At 45.5% G+C, this 25,077-nt stretch overlaps 1 protein-coding gene across 2 annotated transcripts; it reads right to left on the reverse strand.

The window, feature by feature from the left end:
• Positions 1 to 23,791, reverse strand: SpdS (Spermidine Synthase). Of its 2 annotated transcripts, none has more exons than XM_084597765.1 (9): positions 23,650 to 23,791; positions 22,021 to 22,153; positions 15,610 to 15,730; positions 13,036 to 13,128; positions 11,266 to 11,419; positions 10,687 to 10,770; positions 7,839 to 7,984; positions 2,214 to 2,336; positions 1 to 161 (listed from the first exon to the last, which is right to left on the reverse strand). In XM_084597765.1, exons 1-9 carry the CDS (start codon positions 23,654 to 23,656, stop codon positions 147 to 149), a joined length of 876 nt encoding a protein of 291 aa, XP_084453891.1. In that variant the 5' UTR covers positions 23,657 to 23,791; the 3' UTR covers positions 1 to 146. The 2 variants fall into 2 exon arrangements, with proteins under 2 accessions (XP_084453891.1, XP_084453892.1); XM_084597766.1 differs by lacking the exon at positions 23,650 to 23,791 and adding an exon at positions 22,957 to 23,148.
• Between the last annotated feature and the right edge of the window lie 1,286 nt (positions 23,792 to 25,077).

Consider the following 25,077-nt stretch of genomic DNA (forward strand, 5'->3'; position numbering starts at 1 on the left):
TTAGCGAACTTAAATATCAATTTATTCACTGTAAAACAAAAATAGCATGGACGTTCATATTTAATGTGGCGCACATGGTATAAAAATGGCAGCTCCAAGTATAGGCAACTAGCTCCAACTAAACTCGGAGGAACGATCCTGCATCCTCACTTGTAAAGAGTCTGAAAAGAGAACAGAAAAAGGATGATGTTTATATAGTGTCCAAGAACATTTGACAAACAAGGCCAAAAGGAACCAACAGCCTCCAGTAGGGACAGCTGCACAGTTACAAGCAATAAACCAACCTAGTGGTCAAATACAGGTGCTCCGTATTTATCTGTCTGGGTTGCAACAAATTCTGCTGCATAAACTATTCGAGTCGAACACCAACCACAAGGCAGCTTGCAATGGTCCATATTTTTCACAGCTTATTTAACAAATTTGACATCGGCACTTGCCTGCACTTTCCGGAATAAGCGAAAGACTGTAGTCAGCTGTGGCAGAACTTATTGCCCTGCCTAGCAGACCGACTGACTGAACAGACTGTGACATCTGGCAAGCTGCGAGGCAACTATTGTCCCAAACAGAGCAGGGGCAGGTCTTGCAGTTCAACAGATGGGGCAGCCTATCAAACTGGCTGCTTCACTCTGCATAACCAAAAGTTCAGCCACAGCCGACTGCAGCTTTTTCTGCCAATTTTGACGGATACAGACAAGTTCCAATGTTAAATTATCTATGGAAAGGCATGGACAATCACAAATTATCTTGTGGTTAATGTTTTAACTCAAAAAGTGCAGTATTTTGCGAAGAACTTAAAACAACACAGATAGATAAATCTGATTCAGCCTGCAGAAGAAAGATTTTTTTTGTTTTTTTTCCACTTTACAGTAATAACTTGCACAATGCATATCCCAATGAAAGCAATTTCGTGAGTTTGGAACTAGTGTATATAATGTTTTTTTTTGTTCTCTGGGCTGCAAATCTATGCACTTGTTCCAACATAGCACTTGCAGTGGGCAAGTGATTACCACACTGTTGTTTTGCACTTTGTAACTAAATATTCCACAATGGACAGCACCAAACAAGCAAAAGCAGAGTGCAGAAAACTAATTTTACTAGGGCAGTCAACCAACAAGACTTTCCTTAGTCATGCCTTTGCAAATGGGATGGCACGCCGATGAAGAAAAAATTAGCTATTTTAGCTTGTGGTTAAACATGGAGTTACGAGAAAGCAATCTGCATGGCTATGCTTAGGTTCGGCTTGAATGTAAAGACATGGCTTTTGCGCAAAGAAGTAGTTTACTCTATGGTTTCAGCTTTATTTATGGTTGGTTGGTTGGTTTGTGGGGTTTACGTCCCAAAGCAACTCAGGCTATGAGAGACGCCGTAGTGGAGGACTCCGGAAATTTCGACCACCTGGGGTTCTTTAACGTGCACTCACTTCACCTATGAGCACCTCTTGCCTCTCGTCATTGACCACTCTCATTCCAGTGTAGAATGAAGTGGTATGACATTATGCCACCCCTTAATAACAAGGAGTACATTGAGAAACTTCACAATATAAAGAAATTCGCTACATCAAAGGTTACATCAAACTTTAACTGTACTTTTTAGAGAGAGAGTATCTACGTCAAACAAAAGTACACCGCTGTCGCAACGTTCGAATGAACCTTCTGTCCTAGCAACCCGCTGCTGTCATTCACCTCTGCCAACTATCAAGGTATCTGTCTTCTTTTCTTCTTCTCACGGACAGGCACGGCATAATGGAGAGACTGTGGTAGCTCTCGCTACAAAAGTACTCGACATGGCACCACACATGCAAATTGCATAACCTGAATGCAGAAAAAAAAAATGCAATAAGAGTCGAAATCACTGTCAAATCAACAGCTGAGGAGGCTTAGTTCTCGGATGCAACAGCGCCAACCTCCTTGAATGAGGCACTTCTGCAGACCCTGACATCACAGCATGGCAGCCAAAAGTAGCGGAATATGAAGCCCTCCCATGGTGCTCTGGAGAAGTTTCGTGAGTGAGTAATTAAGGACGCTGTTGCTGCCAACATGATGACCCCTTGTTTCTCGTGCAAAGGATCTGCCCGGCCATCAGTTCTATTTGCACTGTCGTACTATTCCTTACGAATCTACTCCAGCAGAAACTCCTCCTTACAAGAATTCTACTCTTCACAAGAAACTCCAGCAGCTGCAACTGCATCACAGTAGCGAGAGTTCTGCACCCACCTGTTTAACAAACCGAGGCAGGGCCAGGGCCGCCTGGTGCACCTCTGGCGAGTAGTAGCGAATCTTCATGCTCCGCAGCTGCTCCTCTGTGAACTTGTGCACGGGGTTATGGAAGTCTGTGTCCTGCACAGAAGATGCGACAAGGGATCTTGAAGAAGCCAGCAGCACAGCAGTTACACTTCTGCTGCCCAGAGTGACAGGCAGCACCGACATTCAGCCCAATATCGGGGCAGTGTCGGCAAAGTACTGGGCCTATGCTGGGCCAGATTTTGCTGACACTCTTCCAATGTTGGGCCGATTGTTGGTGTGCTTCTCATCATAGCTGCCTCATTTTATGGACCTCACAGCACAGCTGCCTCTCAACCTGTTTCAGAAAGCGCATTGCAAAACTGCTATGAATTTGTGCATGTGCTGAGGCCATGTACAGTGTTGCAAAGAAGGAAATATTTAAGTGCCGTTACCATTTGACTCTCCAAAAGGACACCAACACCAGACAAGCCAATCTAAGGTGATAACGATGTCATTTTGGAGAATACAATTTTGTTAAGTAATAAAATGGCAAATGTGAAAGACAGGTAGCAATGCTGCAGTCAAAGCTCAGCATTGGGTCCTTCTGATGCATTGACAGAAAACCAAAGACTGCTGCAGCAACAGGAAAATGCTGAACATCGAGCACCACTCCCATTTTGTTATTCACAAAATGAGTCCCACAATTCTGCAATAACCACCTATATGCAATGCCGAATTTTATGAACGGTATGAACATTCCAAATTTCAAATACCAATAAAATATGGTTATTCGGCTCATATTAAGAAATTGATATTCGAGACTCCCAATTTTAGAAAGTTTCTAGTAACGTAGAACCCAGATAATATGACTTTCAAGTGACCATTTAAAACTGTCTCATAATCCGGGTGTCATACGATCGAAAATCTTGCATATCTGATGCAGCATTCACGTCACGAAAGCACCCGCTATTTTTGCACCTGAAATTATTTATGGTTCTTCCCTCACGCATTATGAAAATTCCCCATTTCCATTATGCGAAAGCAACTTGCCTATTTTGTGCACTTTTTTTCCCTTCAAATTAAGGCAATGAAAACAAGTGGGGGGGGGGCATATTGAGAAATTTCGTGAACATTTCATAAAAGCTCTATGCACGTATACATTGCTGTGCAGATGAAATTAGTTGTGGTTTAGCTCTAGCTAACCCTAGCTGAATTGCAAAAGCAACGGCAGAAGCCTCTTTTGCCTGCTACATTATTCCCCTACGTGCCTGTGTGTCGTAGGGATAACGTGAATGCAGACGGTTCTGGCAGGCTGATTCTGATATCACCCTCCCGTATGAAAGGAGCGACCAGAGTTGGCAGCTCCTGCCCGTGGCATAGGGGTAACATGAATTCAAACATCATGAGGGACCACGGACACAGCGACCAGCAGTTAGACCTGGCATAGTATTGCTTTCGCAATAAAATAAAAAGTTAGCTCCAAAATGGAAGTTGACGTTGGCACATACCTCCTCTTCACACCTCACCTCTCTCCCCCTTTCTATGGAACCACTCCGCTGTCTTACTTCTTTTACAGCATGATGCCGTATGTGCCGCTCAATAGGCAAAGAACACGCAATGATACAATCACAAAACTAGCAGTCAGTGACAAATGATAATAAATGGCATTAAGAATAAGCCCTCATTTGAGTGACAAGCTGAACTCGTTTCAGTAGTTTTGAATTCCAGTGAGCGCGCCGCATGCAGGTTAACGGAAGTTTGCTGCCAAATCTGCCTGCCTGCAAAAGCGACCATCAAAGCAAGCGAGCTGGTAAGCGACAAGAACATTTTCTTCACCAGCACCAATATGTGTGTGGTTCTTTAGACCACTGAAGGGCTATGAGGCGAAAGCCTTTGTTCAAAACGCCACTGATTCCTGCCTTACTGAATCTACTTTTGTATGCTGTTTGGTGATGCGGTGCTGCGCCAAATGAAAGGCGCAGCATGGACGCCTGGATTGGCGGTCAGCTTTGTATATGCATGAATCGCTTGGTGACGCCATCGGCCACGACCAGATGTGACATCATCATGACGTCACATCCGGTCATGACGTCACGTTTAGTCATGGCTGACGACATCACAATCTCGCAGTATCCTGTGGAATCTCGTGAAGAAAAGTGACACTCCTTGCTGACAGACACTCATAAGCCTATTAAGGCTTGCGCCTTAATATACAGACGGATTAGCGAACATCATCATAGCCACCGTGAAATCATTGTCCTTTTCACGCCGTCGTCAGACCACAACTAATAAACCAATTTACTAGCTTACACCAAAGTATATTTTAGAGCATACGGTGACATAGTTGCGCCGATCACCCCAAGCCTGCCTTGAGTGCACCTTGCAAAGTCTAAAATATGAGAGTAAAATTTCTTATAAACCCGGGTGAAATTAGGTGTGTGCATGCGCGAACAAACACAATAGTACAGAGACTACGCAGCCAGATTTTTGGCGTAAAAGAGACAGCTTAACAAGACACATTGCGGGGCTAGTTGGTGAAGCATGATTAGTGCTGGAAAACTTATAGAGACTGCTTCTGATGAGGCCCGCGTGTATGCGCGTTAAGTCATCATCATCAGCCTGACTATACCCACTGCAGGGCGAAGGCCTCTCCCATAGTTCTCCATTTAACCCGGTTCTGTGCTAGCTGCATCCACTTGACCCCTGCTAACTTCTTAACCTTATCTGCCCACCTAACTTTCTGCCGCCCCCTGCTACACTTTCCTTCCCTTGGAATCCAGTTTGTTACCCTAAGCGACCATTGGTTATCCTCTCTTTGCACTACATGTCCTGAAAATCCCCATTTCTCCTTAATTTCCACTAGAATGTTGGTAACTTGAGTTATTTCTCTGACCCACTCTGCATGCTTCCTATCTCTTAATGTTACCCCTACCATTTTTCGTTCCATAGCCCTCTGGGTTGTCCTCAACTTAAGTAGAACTCTCTTGGTTAGCCTCCACGTTTCAGCCCTATAGGTGAGTACAGGTAAGATGCAACTGTTGTAAACTTTCCTCTTGAGCGATACCGGTAAGCTGCTAGTCGTAATCTGCGAGTGCTTGCCAAATGCGCTCCATCCCAATCTTAGAGTATGTACTTAAGTATGTGTTAGTTAAGTACTTAATCGTAACATGCGCCTTGTAAACAATTATCACGATTACAGTGCACCAGAAATATGCCTGCTCCAACTCTCCAAGAACGTTTTACAAGCGCTGTACAATCGAATGATAGTATGACCGTATCTCAATGACATTTTTTGTTCATACTCCATTATAACTGCTGTCACTAGACTACAGCAGCAGCCAACAGTCAACAGTCTGTTCGCATCGTACGGAAAACAAAACAGCATTAATCTCAACGCATGCTTCATGCAGCAATGTGCCCCCCCTCTTCTCAAGCAGCAGCGCAAAGCACCACTAATCATAGAAATGTCTAACCTTGTAATCGCCAACGCAAAAACTTCATGCTGCTGCAAACGTAAAAATTCATTTCTGTAATGTCTTCATCAGCAAAATGCATCGAAAGCAGGCTACAGGTGAGAGCCGCCACACACCGACAATTGCAGGTACGTACCACGTGCAGTGTCGAGAGCCATTAGCAGAACTGTCACTGCACTGCTGTACGCTAGATCGCACCGTGGCATGCACTTCTCCCCGTCTCGATTACAATTTCGAACACTGGGTTGACGTGATGTCTGCCGATAAAGTGCTCCGCCATCTAGTCCTGACAGTGCCCAATTTGGTGCACAATGCAGGTCGTCACATAAAAGGAGGACGCATAATCAGAGTTGCATCTTATTCAACAACAACCAAATATGACGTAGACTCTCATAAATTTGACCATAGAAAAGCCACAACACTTGGGCAAATTTTTGTGCTCGAGTTTAAAGTGTCGGAATAATGGTACAAAGGTGTCCTCTTCATTTCTCAATTGCATGGACAGATCACATTCAAATGTTGCTTGGCTTGGACCTCCAGTAGAGAGCCAACCACCCTCTTCCAACAATCTAGCACTAAATAAAGCACATGCTCACAGCCACAGCACTCATGCAGTGACCTTCACAGCTCTTTTAGCATGGCCTCCATTTTGGTCACTATGGTAGTATGAGAAAGGTCTGCTTGTAGAATTTAACATGGGGGTTCCAAAGAAGGTTGATTCAAGGTGTCAACAGCAGGGAAAGTGTAAAAACCTCACCTACTGCATTGTGCATTGTGATTATGCGTAACAGCAAGCATCACGACAATAGGACACCTGCTGCTAGGCCAAAAAATAGCCTTGCCTCGTAGCCTCGGTTTCAGATCTTTGACACCAGCATGCGGCAGCTATCAGCCATGCATTTTCCATGTGCCCAAACACAGCTGTGAGACACTTTCGAACGTCTATTCATCATATGGGTCGTTGCTTTTCCTTTTTAAGCAGGCATGCCATTACAATCACCGTGTGCATTCCCATCATTTATGTCTGTGTTGTTCTCCAAGCCTGACGAAAACTGCATGCTCATCACAGGCTTTTTGCTGTTTGCTTGATGGAGCTTCCTACCAAGGCTTCACTGTATTTTCGCGTTTTCACTGCTTTGTTTTTCAGGGGCAGATGAAATGCATTTTATAACCCGACCTTCAGGCAATTCGGGTGTCTTTTCCTGTCCCTTTCAGTCCGAATTAATAAAGTTTACCACCCGTCCTGATATTTTTAGATGTCCGTCGCATCCTTCATGGACTTCCATTTTATCACTTCTCCAGCACGACCATCCTATGGGTTGCATACTGTTATGCCATCTAATAATAATAATAATAATAATAATAATAATAATAATAATAATAATAATAATAATAATAATAATAATAATAATAATAATAATAATTCGTCCATAGGAAGGGAAAGGTCCAGTATCTGTCACACTTGTTTCTATGGACACCTGAACCGCGCCGTAAGGGAAGGGAGGAAGGTGGGAGTGAAAGTGGAAAGAGAGAAAGAGGAGTCGTAGTGGAGGTCTACGGAATAATATTGACCAACTGGGGATCTTTAACTTGCTCTGGCATCGCACAGCACATCGATGCCTCTTGCTTTGCCTCCATCAAAACGCAGCCGCCGGCAATCCGGTTCGAACTCAGGAACTCTGGCACAGTAGCCGGGCAGCATGCACCACCGCAGCGATAATAATGCAGCATGCATTTCTGTACGCATCTTCTTTTGTAAACATGGTGCTGAGTCAGTATATGTCTATTTCAGCTGAAAGAACCATATGCTAGTTTTAAAAAACTTTATATTTTTTAGAAATAATTTTTTGCCCACTGAGCAGACTAGATTTAAAATTTGAAAACACTTTTTCTTTACATTCACTTTCAAACAGCTTCACATAATTTGCACACAATCATAGTGCCCAATTTTGCACCTGATGGAAGTAGCTTGACCTGACGCAAGCTGACCTACTGCCTCACTGCAGTGTTGGGTGTTCTTGCTTTTAATATGGCAAGCAGTCTTGCCCAGGTTAAATCAAGCACAACCCTGCCATTGAAACTTATTAAAAGAAGGACAAAAACTCTTCAATAGAATCTTGAAAAAGAAAGGGGGGGCACTCACGGGCGAAGTGGAGCAGAGCAAGAAGCCAATCTGTCCACTGGGGTAGGTGGGTGTGTAGATGGAGGCGTAGTTCACCACAGGGAACAAGCTCCGACACATGTCCATCATCTCCTCAATCAGCTTCAGGTCAAACCACATGGACTCGCCTGCAGTGGCACAAGTGTAATAAGGCAGGAAGTCCAGAATTTAAGTTGCAAAATGGGATTACTTGAACTTTATAAAAGATTGCAACTATACTGCACATAGATTCCACTCCTGGGATGACAGGATTGACCACCTGGGTCATTTTTTGAACTAGACTTTGCACGCACAGAATTAAGAAGGTAGCGTAAGGCAGTACAATGCAATTCTGGATATAAGCCAGCCACTCCGCCCATACTGCCAGCCCTGGAAAATTCCATCTACAATATGTAAGCGACAAATGCCACCGATTAAAAGAACAGCATAAATTAGGCACAAGCTTTTTATTTACTTTTTCTTATTCCTATGCCCCATGTGTACAAAATGACCTGCGACATATTGCCCATGTTCTTCCCTTAATTTTTATCTGTTAAAAACACTGAATGGTTTTCGCATGGAAGAAGGTGTTTACCCATGCGGCACCATCATCAGATTGATGATGGCAGACTTTCATCTGTTTTTGGCACACAAGATTACCCATGACATTGAGGTGTTAAGTGCAAAGACTACACAAAATTGCATGCTTAGGAAAGCTATCGCTGCCATAATGCACCATTAAAATTTATTTAAAGGTCCTTTCCGGAGTATAACTTTGTGTCTGAAGTTCCTGCAAAAATAAAGCAAAATTTAAAAACAGCAGTGAACAAAAAAATAAACAAGTTGCTTTCAAGCTGTTTGACATTTGACATGCTGAAAAGTTGAACAAATTGAATATTCAATATCCCCTTTAGGCGCCAATTAAATTTTCTGAAAGGAAAAAAATTTTTTTGCCCCATACATGCTCAGTAGGCCAGGCAGAATTCAATAAAGATTATGCAAAAATATATGTTTTTCGCGTTCATGTCCACATATGTGGATACGGCAACTCAAAGCTGCTACATGAATGAAAGCATTGCAACTTTTTCTGCATTTTCTAACTAATTATTAAGCATGAATAAATGTTTTCCTCTGAAAATACCTTGCGCCTTCAAGACTGTGACACTTGCACGCAAATCAGCGTATTATGCATTGCTCTTGCACGAAATAACGAAGCGCCGTGAACACTTCAACAATTTCGGCACTAAGACGCCGTGTCCACATTTGTGGACGCGAAGCTCTCCACTGAAGCCCTTTTTCTATGTTTAAGATAATGAAATCTGGCATGCAACATCTATGTTCCCTTATTGACACATTCATTGCAATAAATAGTATTCATTGCAATAAATAGTATTATTAGGCATTGGTTAAAGAAGAGGCATGCAAAAGTAAAAGCTGCTGATTCATCCCACTATAAAACGCTGCGACGTCCACCTTTACTTGCCGTTCAAAAACACATTTCCCCGTAGCAACAAGAGATGGCGCCACATACTTGACAGGGCGGGTCCAAATATTACGGGTGCCAAATTCAAAAGTGGAAATTCGCATTCCGTTCAAAGATATAGTGAAATTTGGGTCGCGTCCACATATGTGGATAAAGCGCCTGAAGGGGATATATTAATATTTTTTGCTGACGATTGTGTGCCCATCTGCCGCTGGTGCTGTGAAGTAGGCAGCAGAACCAGTCTCCATCAGTCCAGAAAAGGAAGCACTTGGCAAATACCTTGCCTGATGCAAAGGTCGATATTTTTAAAAAATACGGCAATTTTTAAAGAGTTAGTAAGTAGAATATATGCATGATTTAAAGAAAGTAACCCAATGTCATTTTCTCCCCCACTTTCAGAATACAGGTTCTGCCACACAAAAAAATATATGTATCTTTCTGTGTTTCTAGCACACATTCAGAATGAATTATTGATCCCCTGATCCCTGGTACACTCATTAGGCAAATAATAGTGTTTGAATGTTGCAATCTTCAATTGATTCCTGCCAAGCAATAATGTTTTCCATTGCAAACCAGACTAATCTTGTGTCCTGAAGCTTGCATAAACTGCTTTGGCAAGAGTTTTAGCGCCACCTGAAAGGAGCAACACGGCTCCTAACGCCACAGCCAGTGTTTGAGGCGCCGCTTGCCATAAAGCCCGAAATGCAAAGAAACAACAAAGAGGATTTGGATCAAGGGCACGTGAAGCGAACTGAGCGCTATATTGGGAGCCAGGATAAACATAGTTAGATTAGGACTAGGTATGCCTTACATACCGGATGACATCAATAAGGATAGTGCCCACTTCGCAAAGGGAGAGTTGCTTAACCTTGCAGCCAATACCACAACGGTCACATTTGGTGAAAGACAAACAGCTGCATGAAATGAGATGCTGTTACCAAGCTTGCTTATTTGGTGTGAGCGATAGCGAGTGCTTTGTTTGTTTGTTTGTGTGTGTGTGTGTGCGTGTGCGTGTGTGTGTGTGTGTGTGTGTGTGTGTGTGTGTGTGTGTGTGTGTGTGTGTGTGTGTGTGTGTGTGTGTGTGTGTGTGTGTCCTTGTAAAAGGTCTGCCTGCAAACACCTGGTGGAATGAGCTGTGTCTCATGGCTTAGCTTATGCTGTATGCTAAGCAACCCACGAGTGTGAAACTATCACTACTCCCCATGCTGCACATGAAAACATCTAAAGCAAAAGCCATACCAAATGCTACCAATTCAGCCTTTTGAAGTGAGTAATATGCAGCGAATCTCGCAATACCCGCCACTCAGTCATCAGCCCTATGTGTTTTACAAAGGCCGATCCAAAGCTGTAAGACACGAGTTGCTTTACCTTGTGAACAGACTATGCCGCCCGGCTTAAGAATCCTCTTGAGACCCTCGTAGTAGGGCTTCTGGAACAAAGCCTCTGCTGGCCCTGGACAGAATGAACACAAAAATTTACCATAGGAGAGATGAACAGGAGTAGTTTGCCTTCAGTCATTAAGGATGCAGTAATAAAGAGATGCTGAAGACCGCAGGAAGAAACCACTCACTTAGAGGGATCTTAAATCACTCTATTGACATATCTTGCCTTTCGTGGCATTATTTTGACGTTCATTCTAAAATTTAAAACAATGCACCAAAAACTGCTCCATGAAGCCTAGCAGCAACACCTTCTACGAGCAAACTCATCTAGCCTTGGGTGTCCCATCTGAGCAAATATAGCAATCACTTGGTCCTATCAATGCTAGTTACCCTAAAGTTCCAAATTCTGTGTAGGAACTTCCGTTCTAGGGAGCATCAGTGCTGCCTTGGACAGACTATGCCACGATCCTTTGAGCTGGCTTTGTCCCCGAGAACATGGAATATCAGCATGGAATATCAGGAACATCAACTCCCAAATGGTGCAGTCCAAGGAGAGTGGTCTCACCAATCGGATCAGAGGAGTCTGTGATGACGACGTCAAACTTGCGTGTGGTCTCTTTGATGAACTGGAAGCCGTCTCCAATCTTGAGCTCCAACTTAGGGCTGTTGAAACCTTCGGCCATGAAGGGAAGATACTTCTTGGAGACCTCCACAACTTTCTGCAAAAAACAAAGGCGACATGACCAAGAGCCATATTACATGGCTGGTCTCAGGTCTCAGATTCAGGTGTTGCTACTGAATTTTTTTCATGCACCAGACAAGGCGAACCATTAATGATTAGGGCTTGCTTGCTGGTAACAGATAAGATATAACAGATGACAGTGTAAGGCATAACTAGAGGAAGCCAACGCTTAGTTTCAGAAAAGCTGAACAGGCACAGAGTAGGCCTTAAACTTATGTAGACTGAAGCATATTTACAGCTAGTCTTGCAAGAAACCACGCCACCTAGGTTATTATTTAGGTTTTGGTTTATTCTACCTGCTACTTCTATTAACACAGCTAAAATTATTCCTTTGTAACAAGTTTTCAGTTAGACTTTCTCTAGACCAAATTCTGGCGCTTTTGCAGAAAGGACTCTCCTAGGATAAAAAATAAAAGTACTATATAAATTTGGACTATTCTAATTTAATTGATCAGCATCTCTGAGCAGAAAGACCTGTAAAATGACACCCATTTTGTGCACTACTATATTTTTGTTATTAATGGTCAAATTCAGTGTGAGACAAACACCATGAAAAACAAAAATCATTTATTTCAGTTTTTTTCACACATTCAAAACGTGCTCTTAGTTATATTTTGTAGCCACTAAACCATGTAGTGAACAGCAGTGTAAGTTTTATTCTTTGCATCTCAAAAAACGGCATCACAATGCGGCATCCCGGTGATATCCTCAACGCCCCTGGCATGCCGTGCCGTCATCACCGAATGCGAGCGCTGTGCAGATATTGAATTGGAAACTGGCTTCATTTGAATAAACTTCTCTGGTTTGCTCTCCTAGTCCATGTGGTTACATGACTCGTTCGAATTTCCAATTCATTTATAGGGACATTTCTCAAGAAGCTACGGCTATGCTAGTTGCGGGAAAACTGAATTTATGATGTGAACCGATTTGGCACAGTATATTTGTGCATAAGCCTCACAAGTCCTTTCTAAGATTAAAAAAAAAAGTTTCTGATCAACCACCAAAGCTTGCAGAAATCGTACACCTGACACGAGATAAGAAAAGTGTAAAGCAAAATGTGCTAGCATTCAATAAAACATATCGTGTATTTTTCTTGCTTTGCCTGAGTGCTGTTAAAAGGCTCAAGTGGCACGCGGATATGTTCTAGCACAGTTTTTGCCATAACTTTTTTTTTTATATTATAAAGGCTAGTAAGTGCAGTTACAAAAAAAAAAAAAAAAGCCACTTTGTTAAGAAAAAACAAAACAAGAAAAGGCTGTTCTGTCTCTACTCAAGGTTGGAAAATCTAAAGTCACTAAATATTTGAGAAAGTATTGACATTCAATAACGGCATCCTTTCTACCATTTAAGCCGACCATGTCCTTAAACTTTGGCTGCCAGCACACGAGGCAACAAATAGTCTAACAATCCTACTTGTCGCCACACGTGATTGTGCAGGCAGCCAATAAGGTCTAGAATAATCTAGCCTTGTTAGACCCTACCTGTTCACCGTATACCTGCTCGTATAAGTTACAACAAACTAGGCTGGTTCACTTCACGAAAGCTACACAGTCTCATTAAAGTAAACAGTGCCCAATAGCAATGCTGTGTTACCTCGTCAATCTCGCATTGCGTGACTGAAACGACGCTGGGGTGCTTGACCACTTCCCGCGCCACGCCGCCGTCACCGCCGCCAATGATAAGCACCTGCACATAATTTCAGTCACGACACCGTTCTGCAGTACATTTGCTGTGACCTTCAACGAGGAAAAATGCATTGAAGCATATGCACTCAACATTTACAATGCAGAGAATGAGTGCAGTACATACAGACAATGCAAGGAAAGAACAAAGCACACATACAAGTTATTATTCTGCACACAAAACTTCAATGAAAGCATTGCACCTCCCTACTACAAACCAGTAGTCCCATGTGCAAATGACCACTACAGGCAAGTTTTGCGGAAACTTTTAAGTTTGAATACTTAAGGGTACGATGAGAAACCTGGTCAGATGTGGCACGACACAGGGCAGTTGTGTCAGTAATGCTGTGTATCGTAGGGAGCCATCGGAGCTTTTTTTCAAGGTCCATATACCTCGATGAAATTTGACACTCTTGGTTCTTCTTTGTGTCCTGCCCACTGCTGCCAAACTGTGCAGAATGTTGTTTTCATTTAAAGCAAACCAATCCTAAAGTTAGCATTTTCATGTCTCAGGTCCCGGCAGTTTCTACTGTCAGCACTAAGTGCACTACATCGCAAATGATACCCTTCCAAGGCGTAGCCACGGGGGCTGTTTATCGATTTTAGAACATCCTCCAAAATTTTCTTAATGCTGCATACCCTCATCATTACGACTTTTTTTTTTTTTCGCCCACTTTTTTCGACTGCTGACGTATAACACACTTCGAAAAATATTTCTGGCTGCACCACTGATACCCGCTTGGTGAAGAATACTTTGCCAGTCGTGTACTTGGCAGTTGAAGGCATCTCATGTGCTATGGACTGACTCATCACTTGTATTTGCCAGTTCAGCAAGTGGGAAGGGGAACAAAAGTAAGTCCTGTTGTACTGGAACGATACGGATCCTTAACAACTTTCCCAAATTTCCGCCCTTTTGAAGAAACTGCTGACAATGTCTGGAATATAAGTAGTGTGTCATAAGTGTGTAAAAGAAGTGCAGTGGTGCATCATGTGATCCTGAATTTCTCTTGTATGTTTATATTTTTATGTTGTACCCGGATTTCTGAAAAACCATTGTTACGAAGTAAGAAAAGCGAAGGGGGCTCAAAAACGAAGGTATTATTCCAAACACTTAACCCTTTTGCTGTCATGAACGTACCGGTACGTTTTTGCACTTCCCCCCCCACATATATTATGTTGAGGCATGAAAAGGAAAGAAAAATAAAGAGCCTCTGCCCGTGCCACAAAGTATAACACAGTGTCACCGACGTACCGGTACATTCTCTATCGTGCATTCAAAACTTTGCGCCTGAATGTGCAGCTGGCGCGCTTGGATAGGCTGCGCCATCTGTCAAATCTTTCTACAAGTTCATATTTTCGCCTCGCGTTGTGAAGAGTATGGAGCGACCGTGCCCACCCCCGCCACCTTCTTTGCTGGGGGGCACGGTCGCTACGCGCGAGCGATCACACGGGGCACGTGTTTTGTGGCGCATGCATGCAGTTGCAGGTTCAAAGGTTGTTCTGCCACCTGCCGCAGGTTTGCAGGTTTTTATTTTTATTTTCTTGCCGTGTCTGCTATGACACGTCAAGCTCTGGGGCTCGTGCCGTTGCCTTTCCGATAGGTCGACACATGACTCGATCACTGCTTTCGCTCTCTCTTGCCGCGCGCTTTCTTGCGGCTAGCAGCAGCAAAGGAGGTTGTCTTAGCCTCTTTCCATCTCCCTCTGTCATCTTTATTTCACAACGTACCATTTATCTTCTCTGTGCAAACCACCGAAAGTGCACCCTCCGTGAGAGCAGTTACTTTCGGTTGGCTGACCGTGCGGGATCTTCAACTGCGGACTGGAGCGATGGCTCTTCTGGTTATAAATACCAGTCGAGCTCAGATTCGGTCTCTGAAGAAGCATCAAGCAGTTTTTTTTATTATTATTATTATTATTATTATTATTATTATTATTATTATTATTATTATTATATTATCCTCATTTATCGAATTTATAATCAGGCTGATGATGATGTTAATTAACAACACCTGCAGAACACTGAAATCTGCATATTCTGTTGGCTATTTTATTTGTATAGTAATCATGATAAAAAATAAACTGCTATGCTCATTCCCTGATGGTGCGTCACGGCCAGAAACGCCTGACAGCGAAAGGGTTAAGAAACCCCAGATCTCGTCTTTAGCAACAAAAAAAGTATGTCTTAGTCTGCATATAACTATAAGTATTACAACCAAAATCAAGGTGCTTTACAAATGGAAACCACTTAATAAGACATACTGTAGTAATGAACGTACAACTGCTATGCGGAAAGCCCCTTGTATGTGCTACAAGCCCCAACCGCAGCCATTGGCTGGTAGTCACGTGTACTAGTGCATGCGGCTGTCTAGCTGGGTGTGTCGAAAGACTTGACGAAAGTAGCCTCTGAGAGTAAGAAGAAGGCATTTTTTTGTCAACCTGCAGAATGGCACGATGCTACACGCTAAGGGAAGAGAGACACTCACATCTTTTGGGTCTGGATGACAGTTGAGAGGAAGGAATGTGATCATCTCTTGGTAGGAGAACTCATCCCGCTCTGTGCACTGGATTGCATTGTCCAAGGCCAGTACAGTTCCGAATGACTTGCTGAAACGACAGGTATTTCAATGTAATACATTTGCACAGTTCTTAGGCTTATTTGTTTTATATTGTAACAAGTACAAGACAGCGATCACTGATCGGAACAGTTTCACGCGCTACCTCAGTTTCGTCCTCTTTGTCCTCTGTTCTTCTTTGTCCTCTTTTCAGAGAGGCATGCGGCATTACCCCCCCTCTTCAAAAGCGGCGACTCGACGCTGAGAGTGTCTTCAGATTATGCACACAGGAGAAGCAGGGAACACAAAGCTGCACACGCGCAAAAGATCACTGCCTCTCATAATACGGTTTCATCCGCACTACATGAACAGTTTCAGCACTTGAGTGCCGCCGTGTTGAAGGTCGTTGGCCCCGAGCAACAACTTCGTAAGTCACGTTACTAAGACGCCGAATGACCTCGTATGGCCCAAAGTAACGGCGAAGTAGTTTCTCGGAGAGTCCTCGACGGCGCACTGGTGTCCACACCCAAACAAGATCGCCAGGTTGGTAGTGAACGTCTCGGTGTCGGAGGTTGTACCGACTGGCATCGCGATGTTGTTGTTGTTGAATACGGCATCGTGCGAGTTGGCGCGCTTCTTCGGCCCGCTGTAGAAATATGTCGACGTCTGCATAGGCGTTGGCGACATCATCGCCATGACTTATGGGTAGCATAGCGTCCAACATTGTGGTGACGGGACGACCGTAGACTAGCTGGAATGGCGCAAGACGCGTAGTCTCCTGTTCAGCCGTATTGTATGCAAAAGTTGCATACGGAAGGACTTCATCCCACGTGCGATGCTCAACGTCGACGTACATGGAAATCATGTCTGCAAGCGTTCTATTGAGGCGTTCAGTCAGTCCGTTTGTTTGCGGATGGTAAGCAGTAGTCCTACGATGACTTGTGCGGGTAAGACTGAAGAGAGCCTGCATTAGTTCAGCCGTAAAGGCTGTACCGCGGTCAGTGATAATAACCGATGGGGCACCGTGGCGCAGTACGATGGTCTTAAGAAAAAACTGGGCTACTTCTGCAGCAGTTGCACGGGAAAGTGCCTGTGTCTCGGCGTATCGCGTTAAGTAGTCCGTCGCCACTACTATCCATCTGTGCCCTGATGCGGACGTTGGGAAAGGGCCCAGAAGATCCATGCCCACTTGCTGGAAAGGGGCTGTCGGCGGAGGTATCGGCTGAAGGAGCCCTGCAGGCTTCAGCGGAGGTGTCTTTCGCCGCTGGCAATCTCGGCATGTTCTCACGTAGTGCTGGACTGAAGGTAGCAACTTAGGCCAATAGTACTTTTGTCGAATGCGTGCTAATGTTCGGGTGACTCCTAAATGTCCAGCCGAAGGCTCATCGTGGCATGCGTGCAAGATTTCTGGCCTGAGGTCGGACGGCACAACGAGAAGAAATGTTTCCTTGTTGTGCTGAAAGTTTCTCTTATATAGGACGCGATTTCGAATGCTGTAGGAGGTTAAACCCCGTGCGAAAGCACGTGGGACAGCTACATCAAGGCCTTCGAGATGCTCAATAAGTGGGCGTAAACCGGGGTCAGCCCGTTGACGCTGGGCCATGTCGGTGGTCGTGACGACAGCAAGAAACGGAAAGTCATCGTCTTCTCGGTCGGGAGGGGCAGCATCAACTGGTGCACGAGACAAGCAATCGGCGTCGCTGTGCTTACGGCCGCTCTTGTATACAACCGTAATGTCGTATTCTTGGAGACGGAGGCTCCACCTTGCAAGCCGTCCAGAGGGGTCTTTGAGGTTGGCTAGCCAGCATAACGAATGGTGGTCGCTCACAGCCCTAAAAGGTCGGCCGTAAATATAGGGTCGGAACTTAGTTATGGCCCAAACTACCGCGAGACATTCCTTTTCCGTGGTTGAGTAGTTCGTCTCTGCTTTTGAAAGAGAGCGACTTGCGTAAGCGATAACTTTCTCAGTGCCATTTTGCCACTGAATCAGAACGGCACCGAGTCCAAAATTACTGGCATCGGTATGGATATCCGTAGCGGCGTTTTCGTCAAAATGGGCAAGTATCGGGGCGGCCTGCAGTCGCCGGCGCAACTCGTTGAAAGCGTCCTCTTGATCTTCTTGCCACGCAAAAGGAACATTGTCTCGGGTAAGACGCGTAAGAGGCTCGGCAATCACTGAAAAATTCTCTACGAAACGCCTGTAATAGGCACAAAGCCCCAAGAACCTTCTAACGGACTTTTTGTCGGTTGGGCGCGGAAAATTTTTCACAGCAGCAGTCTTGTCGGGATCTGGTTTCACGCCGTCAGAACTAATAACATGGCCAAGAAAGCGGAGCTCCTGGAATCCGAAATGGCATTTCTGTGGTTTTATCGTCAGTTGGGCTGAACGCAGTGCCTGTAGTACCATTCGCAGTCGGTCAAGGTGCTCCTCAAAACTAGCCGCGAAAATGACGACATCGTCGAGATACACCAAGCACGTTTGCCACTTCAGTCCAGAGAGAACGGTGTCCATCATTCGCTGGAAAGTTGCTGGTGCAGAACAGAGACCGAAAGGAAGCACTTTAAATTCATAAAGGCCGTCGGGGGTGACGAACGCTGTTTTCTCTCTGTCCCTTTCGTCCACTTCTATCTGCCAGTAGCCATTCTTGAGGTCGAGCGACGAGAAATATTTGGCATTGCGTAACCGGTCCAATGCGTCGTCGATACGAGGGAGCGGGTATACGTCCCGTTTCGTTACCTGATTTAACTTACGATAATCGACGCAAAAACGCAAGGTGTTGTCTTTTTTCTTCACCAACACTACAGGCGAAGCCCAGGGGCTGGCAGACGGCTGTACCACGTCATCGGTAAGCATTTCCTGCACCTGTCTTCGAATAGCCTCTCGTTCCGTTGATGACACTCGGTATGGGTGTTGGGAAATCGGCCTGGTCTCCGCGTCAACCATAATGCGGTGTTTGGCTACTGGGGTACGCCCAACTTTCGAAGACGTTGCGAAGCATCCAGCAAATTCATGAAGGAGGTCTAGGAGTCGCCGCCGCTCAACCACCGACAGATTGGCATTAATGTCCACAGTTGATAGAATGTCGGGTGCATTACATCTGGCTGGCGACGGCGGCGCCAGAGTACAGATGTTCCTTGGCTCAATAAAGTCGGCAACATACGCGATGGCTGTTCCTTTCGCAATGTGCTGAAACTCGGTCCCGAAATTCGTAATCCAGAGCTTCGCACAACCGTCCCGTAAGCGAACAAGTCCTCTTGCAGCGCAGATCCCTTTCTCAAGAAGCAAACCCACGTTCGTCTCTGCCAGTACGTCTCGGTCGCATGGTGAGTCGCTTTCTACTAAGACCATAATGCTGCACCGTGGCGGGACCGTAACGTCACCAGCTGTAATACGTAAGGCGGACGTTGATGAACCGTCGACGCTAGATCTCGCAATGGCTTGGCTCGGCGAAAATGTCACTCGTGATTCTTTCAAATTAATTATCGCACCATTAGCCTGTAAGAAGTCCAAGCCGAGTATGACGTCTCGCGAACAGTGGGTAAGTACAACGAAGTCGCAAACATAAACAAATCCGTCAATTGCAACTCTCGCAACGCATCTTCCAGCCGGAGTAATAAGGTGTCCCCCTGCAGTGCGGATCTGAGGCCCAGTCCACTCGGTTAAAACTTTCTTCAATTTCCTGGCTAACCCACTGCTCATAACTGAATAGTCCGCCCCCGTATCAACTAAAGCTGTAATGAGACAATCATCGATAGAAACCGGTATGTCCGAAACTGCGCACTCAGGATCATCGTTACATGTCGCCGTCTGATAGCCGTTATCTTGTACTAAGCTTGATGGAGGATGTTCAGCACTTCGCTCGTCAGCGGCCTCACCTCCGCAGGTCGCTGTTCCTAGTTTTCCCGAAGCCTCGGGGAGCGGGGGCTCGTCGAGCGGCTAGTGCGGGATGTAGAGGGCCGTGGACTTGGAGAACGATAACGGGAAGAGGTAATGACGCGGGACCCGTATTGTGGGACGTCCGGAGGATTCGTATGCGTCGACAGGTACTCCTCGATTTCGGGTGGTCTTTCACCACTCCGAGGACATCGTGCACGCGGATGGAAGCCACGAAGTCCGGCGCGGCGGTACGGACAGAACCTTAACATGTGACCGGCCTCACCACAGTGGTAACAAAGAGGCTGATTGTCAGGGGTACGCCAGACGTCAGTCCTTCGAAATCGTGCTTCAGCTAGAAGAGGAGAATGGCGTGGGCTTGGATCAAGAGTAGGGGGGTTCACTCTGGCTCTGGGAGAGCCGTACCCACTGTGGTGCTGGTTTGGATGCGGCACAGTGGGGTTCCCTCTTGGAGGATCACCGTGGTTATGCTGCTGAAGCACGGCCGCGTACGTTGGCACACTCGGTGGCGGTGGCTGCACACCACGCACAGACGTTTCCGGGACGATGGCTTGCCTCACTTCTTCGCGAACGACCTCCGCGAGTGATGGGAGCCTCGACGACGATGTTAGACCTTGTAGCTGAATATGTCTCAGCTCTTCCCTGACCACAGATCGAATGAGCTCCCTTAAGGCATCATCGGAACCGTTGAAGCCGGAACCGTAGACGACCGGTGACATGGCGGACACGTTACGGTTATAGTGCTGAGCCCTGTGTCGAAGTGTTTGTTCTATCGTGGTGGCCTCCGCTAGAAACTCTGATGCCGTGCCAGGTGGATTGCGCACAAGCCCAGCAAATAGTTCTTGCTTCACCCCGCGCATTAGGTGGCGCACTTTCGTCTCTTCTGACATATTTGGATCAGAACGCCTAAAAAGGCGGATCATGTCCTCGTAGAACATTCCAATGCTCTCGTTTGGGGCTTGGATACGAGATTTCAGCGCCGACTCCGCACGCTCTTTTCGGTCGTTGGCGGTGTAGGTCGCCAACAGCTGGCGACGAAAGAGGTCCCATGTTGATAGTGTCGTTTCGTGGTTCACGAACCACGTCCGCGCTGAATCTTCGAGAGCAAAGTAGACATTATAGAGCTTCCTTTGCTCATCCCAGCCGTTGTAATTGGCGACCCGTTCGAATTGGTCCAGCCAGTCTTCAGCGTCCTCATAAAGCTCGCCATGGAAGGACGGTGGTGTTCGAGACTGGAGGACGACGAAATGGGGTGAAGACTCTCCGTTAGCAGCAATGTTCGTGTTGGATCTATGCATGTTGGCCACAGGCGTGCAGGAAAGAGGTCCGAACTCTGGCGACTGACCTCGAAGGCGGCGGCTGCAACTGCGATGGACCGGTGTCAAATCCGTGGTGGCTCTCGGTTGCCCTTGAGGGGTTGCACTCAGCAAAAAGGGAAATCGTACCCGGCTGCTCCACCAGAAAATGTAACAAGTACAAGACAGCGATCACTGATCGGAACAGTTTCACGCGCTACCTCAGTTTCGTCCTCTTTGTCCTCTGTTCTTCTTTGTCCTCTTTTCAGAGAGGCATGCGGCAATATGTTATCTGTTTCAGGGTTATTTGTTGGGTATCCAAGAGTGTAAACCCCAAAACCCACTACACATTGCCTAAACAGTACTACAGTTGAAGCATCTCCAACTTAAGCCATTTACATTTTAAGCAATGAGCATCGCCCTAAATGTGCCCAATTGTTAACACGAACATTTCTACATAGCCATTCTAAGTTAACATATCAGACATCTCCGAGTGCCTGTTGTTATTCGTAGGCTCACTGTAACACAGCGTCAGCTTGAAAAAGAAAACTTTCCATTTCCATTAGGAATTCTAGAGAGTTAAATTCTACACAATTGCAAGGAAAGGGTAGAACGAGTGAAAGAAGATGGCTAGACAGTATGAAAGAGCCCTGAACAAGGGTAGATAGAGGGGGAGTCTTAGTTCACAAGCCGAGCAAACGTTTCGAAAAGCGGACTTGTCCTCATCTTTAATTTGCAGCTAAGTATTTAATGGCTTGTGCCAACTGATTCTTTCTGGCACTTTTTGGTAAGATCTCAGTGTTGTGCGTCATGTGCAGTACTTTTTTACGCCACAGGTAAGATATGGTATAAGCATCGGATTATGATGCTTACGCATAATCTTCGCAGTAGTTGCAGATGCCCTCATCAGCCTGCAACGTGCCAACATTTTCTTTAGCTCTGCTCTCAAACTTCTCTCGACAGCAATTTCCCCAAATTCCACATGCGGCAGCTAGACCATGTTATGTCCACAATGCAACAGCACAGAGAAAACTATGTAGCTTGAACGTGGGCACTGCGGCGGACCTCATGAGAGCCTACGTCCTGTCATACACAGGTCACCTTTACAATACAAAAGAATTAGTTCACCACATTTCTTTTTTATAACAGTACCTTTTAAACACAAGGATGTCTTGAAAGTTGGAGCGCTCTTGGTGGAGGACCTTTTCAACATCCACAGAAAGTACAGGATTGTTGTTGGTGTTGACAATCTCGGTAAACCACCCCTCCTTCATAACGTTCATACCTGCATTCACAGCAGAAAAGGAAGTTTGATGGCAAAGTTTCGAAACTGATGCAGGCCGATATGCTATCTTAAAATTATTGTACAGAACATGCATTCACGTATATCGAACACCCATATTCCAGTTACCTCCACTCCAACAAGCGTTCACGTGCCAAGTGGAGGCAAGCAACAAACGGCCGAAGAGGAGGCGATCTTGAATGCGCGTTTTGATGTACGGGCATGCACAAATTTAACGTAAGGCAACACCTGAAATAGGTAGAAATTCTAGTGCGTGAACTTGAGCGAAGCCATAGCAGGAAGGCAGAAAGAATGCCTTTGCATTATAGATTATGAGGGCATTTATTCCACTCAAAAGAACAGCTACCTTTCCCGTACTTCAGGGCAGCGGTCAGCCAACGCAAAAAGTCATCAGGAAAATCGTTAAGGCTATCGTGCCACGCCGACCACACCTCCCACCACGCAGATTCGCAGTTTGTACACACTTCCCTGAATGGATCGCAGCATGTGTCTCTTGCACATCTCTAGGCTCATTACAAACACCCTAGCTAGATACTGCGAAAAATAGGCAGACTCGGAATCGTGCAGTGGCACGGTCACGCGATTTTCACTGCAAGCAGGGTTGATCGGCACTCATGAACAGCACTATGAAGACATATTCAAGCTACCCGTAATGACACCCGGACGATCGGGCGCACAAAGGAGTTTATGGGCTCACAAAAGCTGCGGCCGGAAAACAGGTGCCGCGCGCGTTTATTATGCCAGTCAGTCTGGTTGCGAGAGCGATCGTCAAGCCGCGTACTCACTGGTTTCGAGCAGAGTCCGCGCGGCAGGTTGGCCGCTGTGACTGGGAGACAGGTGAGACGCCGGACACGAGCCAATGCAAAGACGAAATCGTTTGAATCGATGCCAGACGGCGAACGCAGATACGCCGGTGAAACCAGACAGACCGCGAAGAGCACGAAACGGAAACACGTGCTCGCCTTTTTTCTTTTGAGCGTTTCCGATTAGCGAAGCGATGCCAACGCCGCCGGCGGAGCGGCATTTTCTATGGCTGGAGAGCACGCGGAGACGCGTGGTTTTACGCGCGGCGCGAAGCTGCTCAAATTACTGTCTGGCCATGGTGGGATAGTAGGGCTGGTGCAAGATCATACTGTGAAAACAGCACGTAAACGGCGCGTCTGACGTCTACGCGTCGTGCAACGTCCTATCTCCGGACCGTTTTGTCGCCATGATCCCGTGTACCACTTGACCTCCGCAGGGATGCAATCCAAGAAACGATATGTATTTATTGTAAGAGTTCAGAGAGCGAATGTCCACACCCGTTCTCCGTAGTGTCACGAAGAGTTGTGCGAGGCCTGCCGGCCGCGTGCAATATTCTACTGCATTCCTTCGTGATCCGAAGTGCATTTCTTCGATGCATAGGTTGCAATGCTTCATTTGCGCGTCAACGGGTCTAAAGTAACTGTAGTAGGTGAAACATTTCTGTAACAACTTACGGGCCATGGCTGATCTGGTATGGTCGACGTGTGCCCTCTTGGATCTGTTCTCACTGCTTCTACAAATGCGACCGTTCTTCGAGAGCGCAGCTAGTGAGAGTGACTGCTACGCTCGAGATTAGATATCATATTTCCGGGCCGCAGTCCCATATCTAGCTCCTCGCCTCCTTGCAGCTGACCTACGCTATAGCAGTAAGTATCGATAGATATCAGATAAAAACGCCTCTCTGTTAAGCCCGCTACACCGAGAAGCAGCAGCAGTGGTTTGTAGTCGAGACAGAAACAGCAGAACACAACTCGAGACAATTTTTGCCTGCATTATGGCCCCCACGTCCAAGCAAGTTCCCTTTAAATGTGTATAATTTAGAGCTGTTTCATGCACTTGCTACTAATTAGGTAATATGAATCACTATGTGGTGTATATCACTGACATTGTGCCATTCTCAGAACAGTTTGGATATCTATAACTAAATTTACCATTAAAGATATTAGAACATTGCAAACGTGCAAAATTTAACGCAAATTCTTTACAATAAATAATGCACCAAATGGCCTGCCTCAATGTCTTGGTTAATAATTGTGCAAGAGTTTCAAAGTACTCATGTAAACGTGCAATGGACTCTTGTTCTCTCACACCATATCACACCTCAGTTCATTTGATTTGGAAAAAACTGCAAAATGTCTTACAGTCTGGTCAGCATACAAGAGTGGCATTTACTAAGCAAGCAGGGCAAAATGCATGAACGTGAATGCAGGTGATTTGAGCAAAATGTCATCATACCCTCATTTTGAACTTGCTCGTAACTCCCAATCAGTGCAAGTATTAGAAAAACCTCTCTGCATTTGTGGAAATGTGTTTTTCAGCTCATTTAAAACATATTTTCTGGCATTACGAGTAATTAAAACTAGTCACAGCACAGGACTTCTTTCCTTTCCTTTGTAGCCGTATGGCTGCACTTGGGTGGATGCCAATGAGTAATTGCTCCCTTAGCACAGGACTCTGCACATGACATCAAATATTTCTAAACTTAGTGGACAATACTTTGCATTTGCACCTTTAGCCTGGGGCATAAGAATCAAGAGACATGAAAAGTAATGGTTTAGCCTTTGTCATGCTCAAGAGGTGGAAGCAGGCTCGATCGAGCATTTTGAAGCAGTTTTGGGAGCAGTAATAAAGCCATTTTGGAGCATTTGAACTATGTTTTGGGGCACTTTTCTAAGGTCAATTTCCTCTGATAATTGCCATTTCCTTTTTCTGAAATGTCCTTTTTATACAAGTTCAATGCCTTTCTAACTTCGCACTTATCTCTGACAAGACAAACGGCCAAAGCATGTAAAGATATATCTTATAACACAGGCTGACCTTAGCAACAACTTGAAACAGACTAGCAGCAAACAGAACGCTTGCTGGTGCACTTCATAACTGAA

Source organism: Amblyomma maculatum, chromosome 3, assembly GCF_055883805.1.
Source record: "Amblyomma maculatum isolate TAMU_Amacu chromosome 3, ASM5588380v1, whole genome shotgun sequence".
In the NCBI taxonomy this organism is placed as follows: domain Eukaryota; kingdom Metazoa; phylum Arthropoda; class Arachnida; order Ixodida; family Ixodidae; genus Amblyomma; species Amblyomma maculatum.

What these genes read in the sequence shown, in the direction of transcription:
- SpdS (XM_084597765.1), bottom strand. An exon ending in GTCATCCAGACCCAAAAGAT is followed by an intron (nt 13,129 to 15,609) that starts GTGAGTGTCTCT and finishes AATTATGTGCAG; the next exon opens with GTGCTTATCATTGGCGGCGG. An exon ending in CGCAATGCGAGATTGACGAG is followed by an intron (nt 11,420 to 13,035) that starts GTAACACAGCAT and finishes TGTTTTTTGCAG; the next exon opens with AAAGTTGTGGAGGTCTCCAA.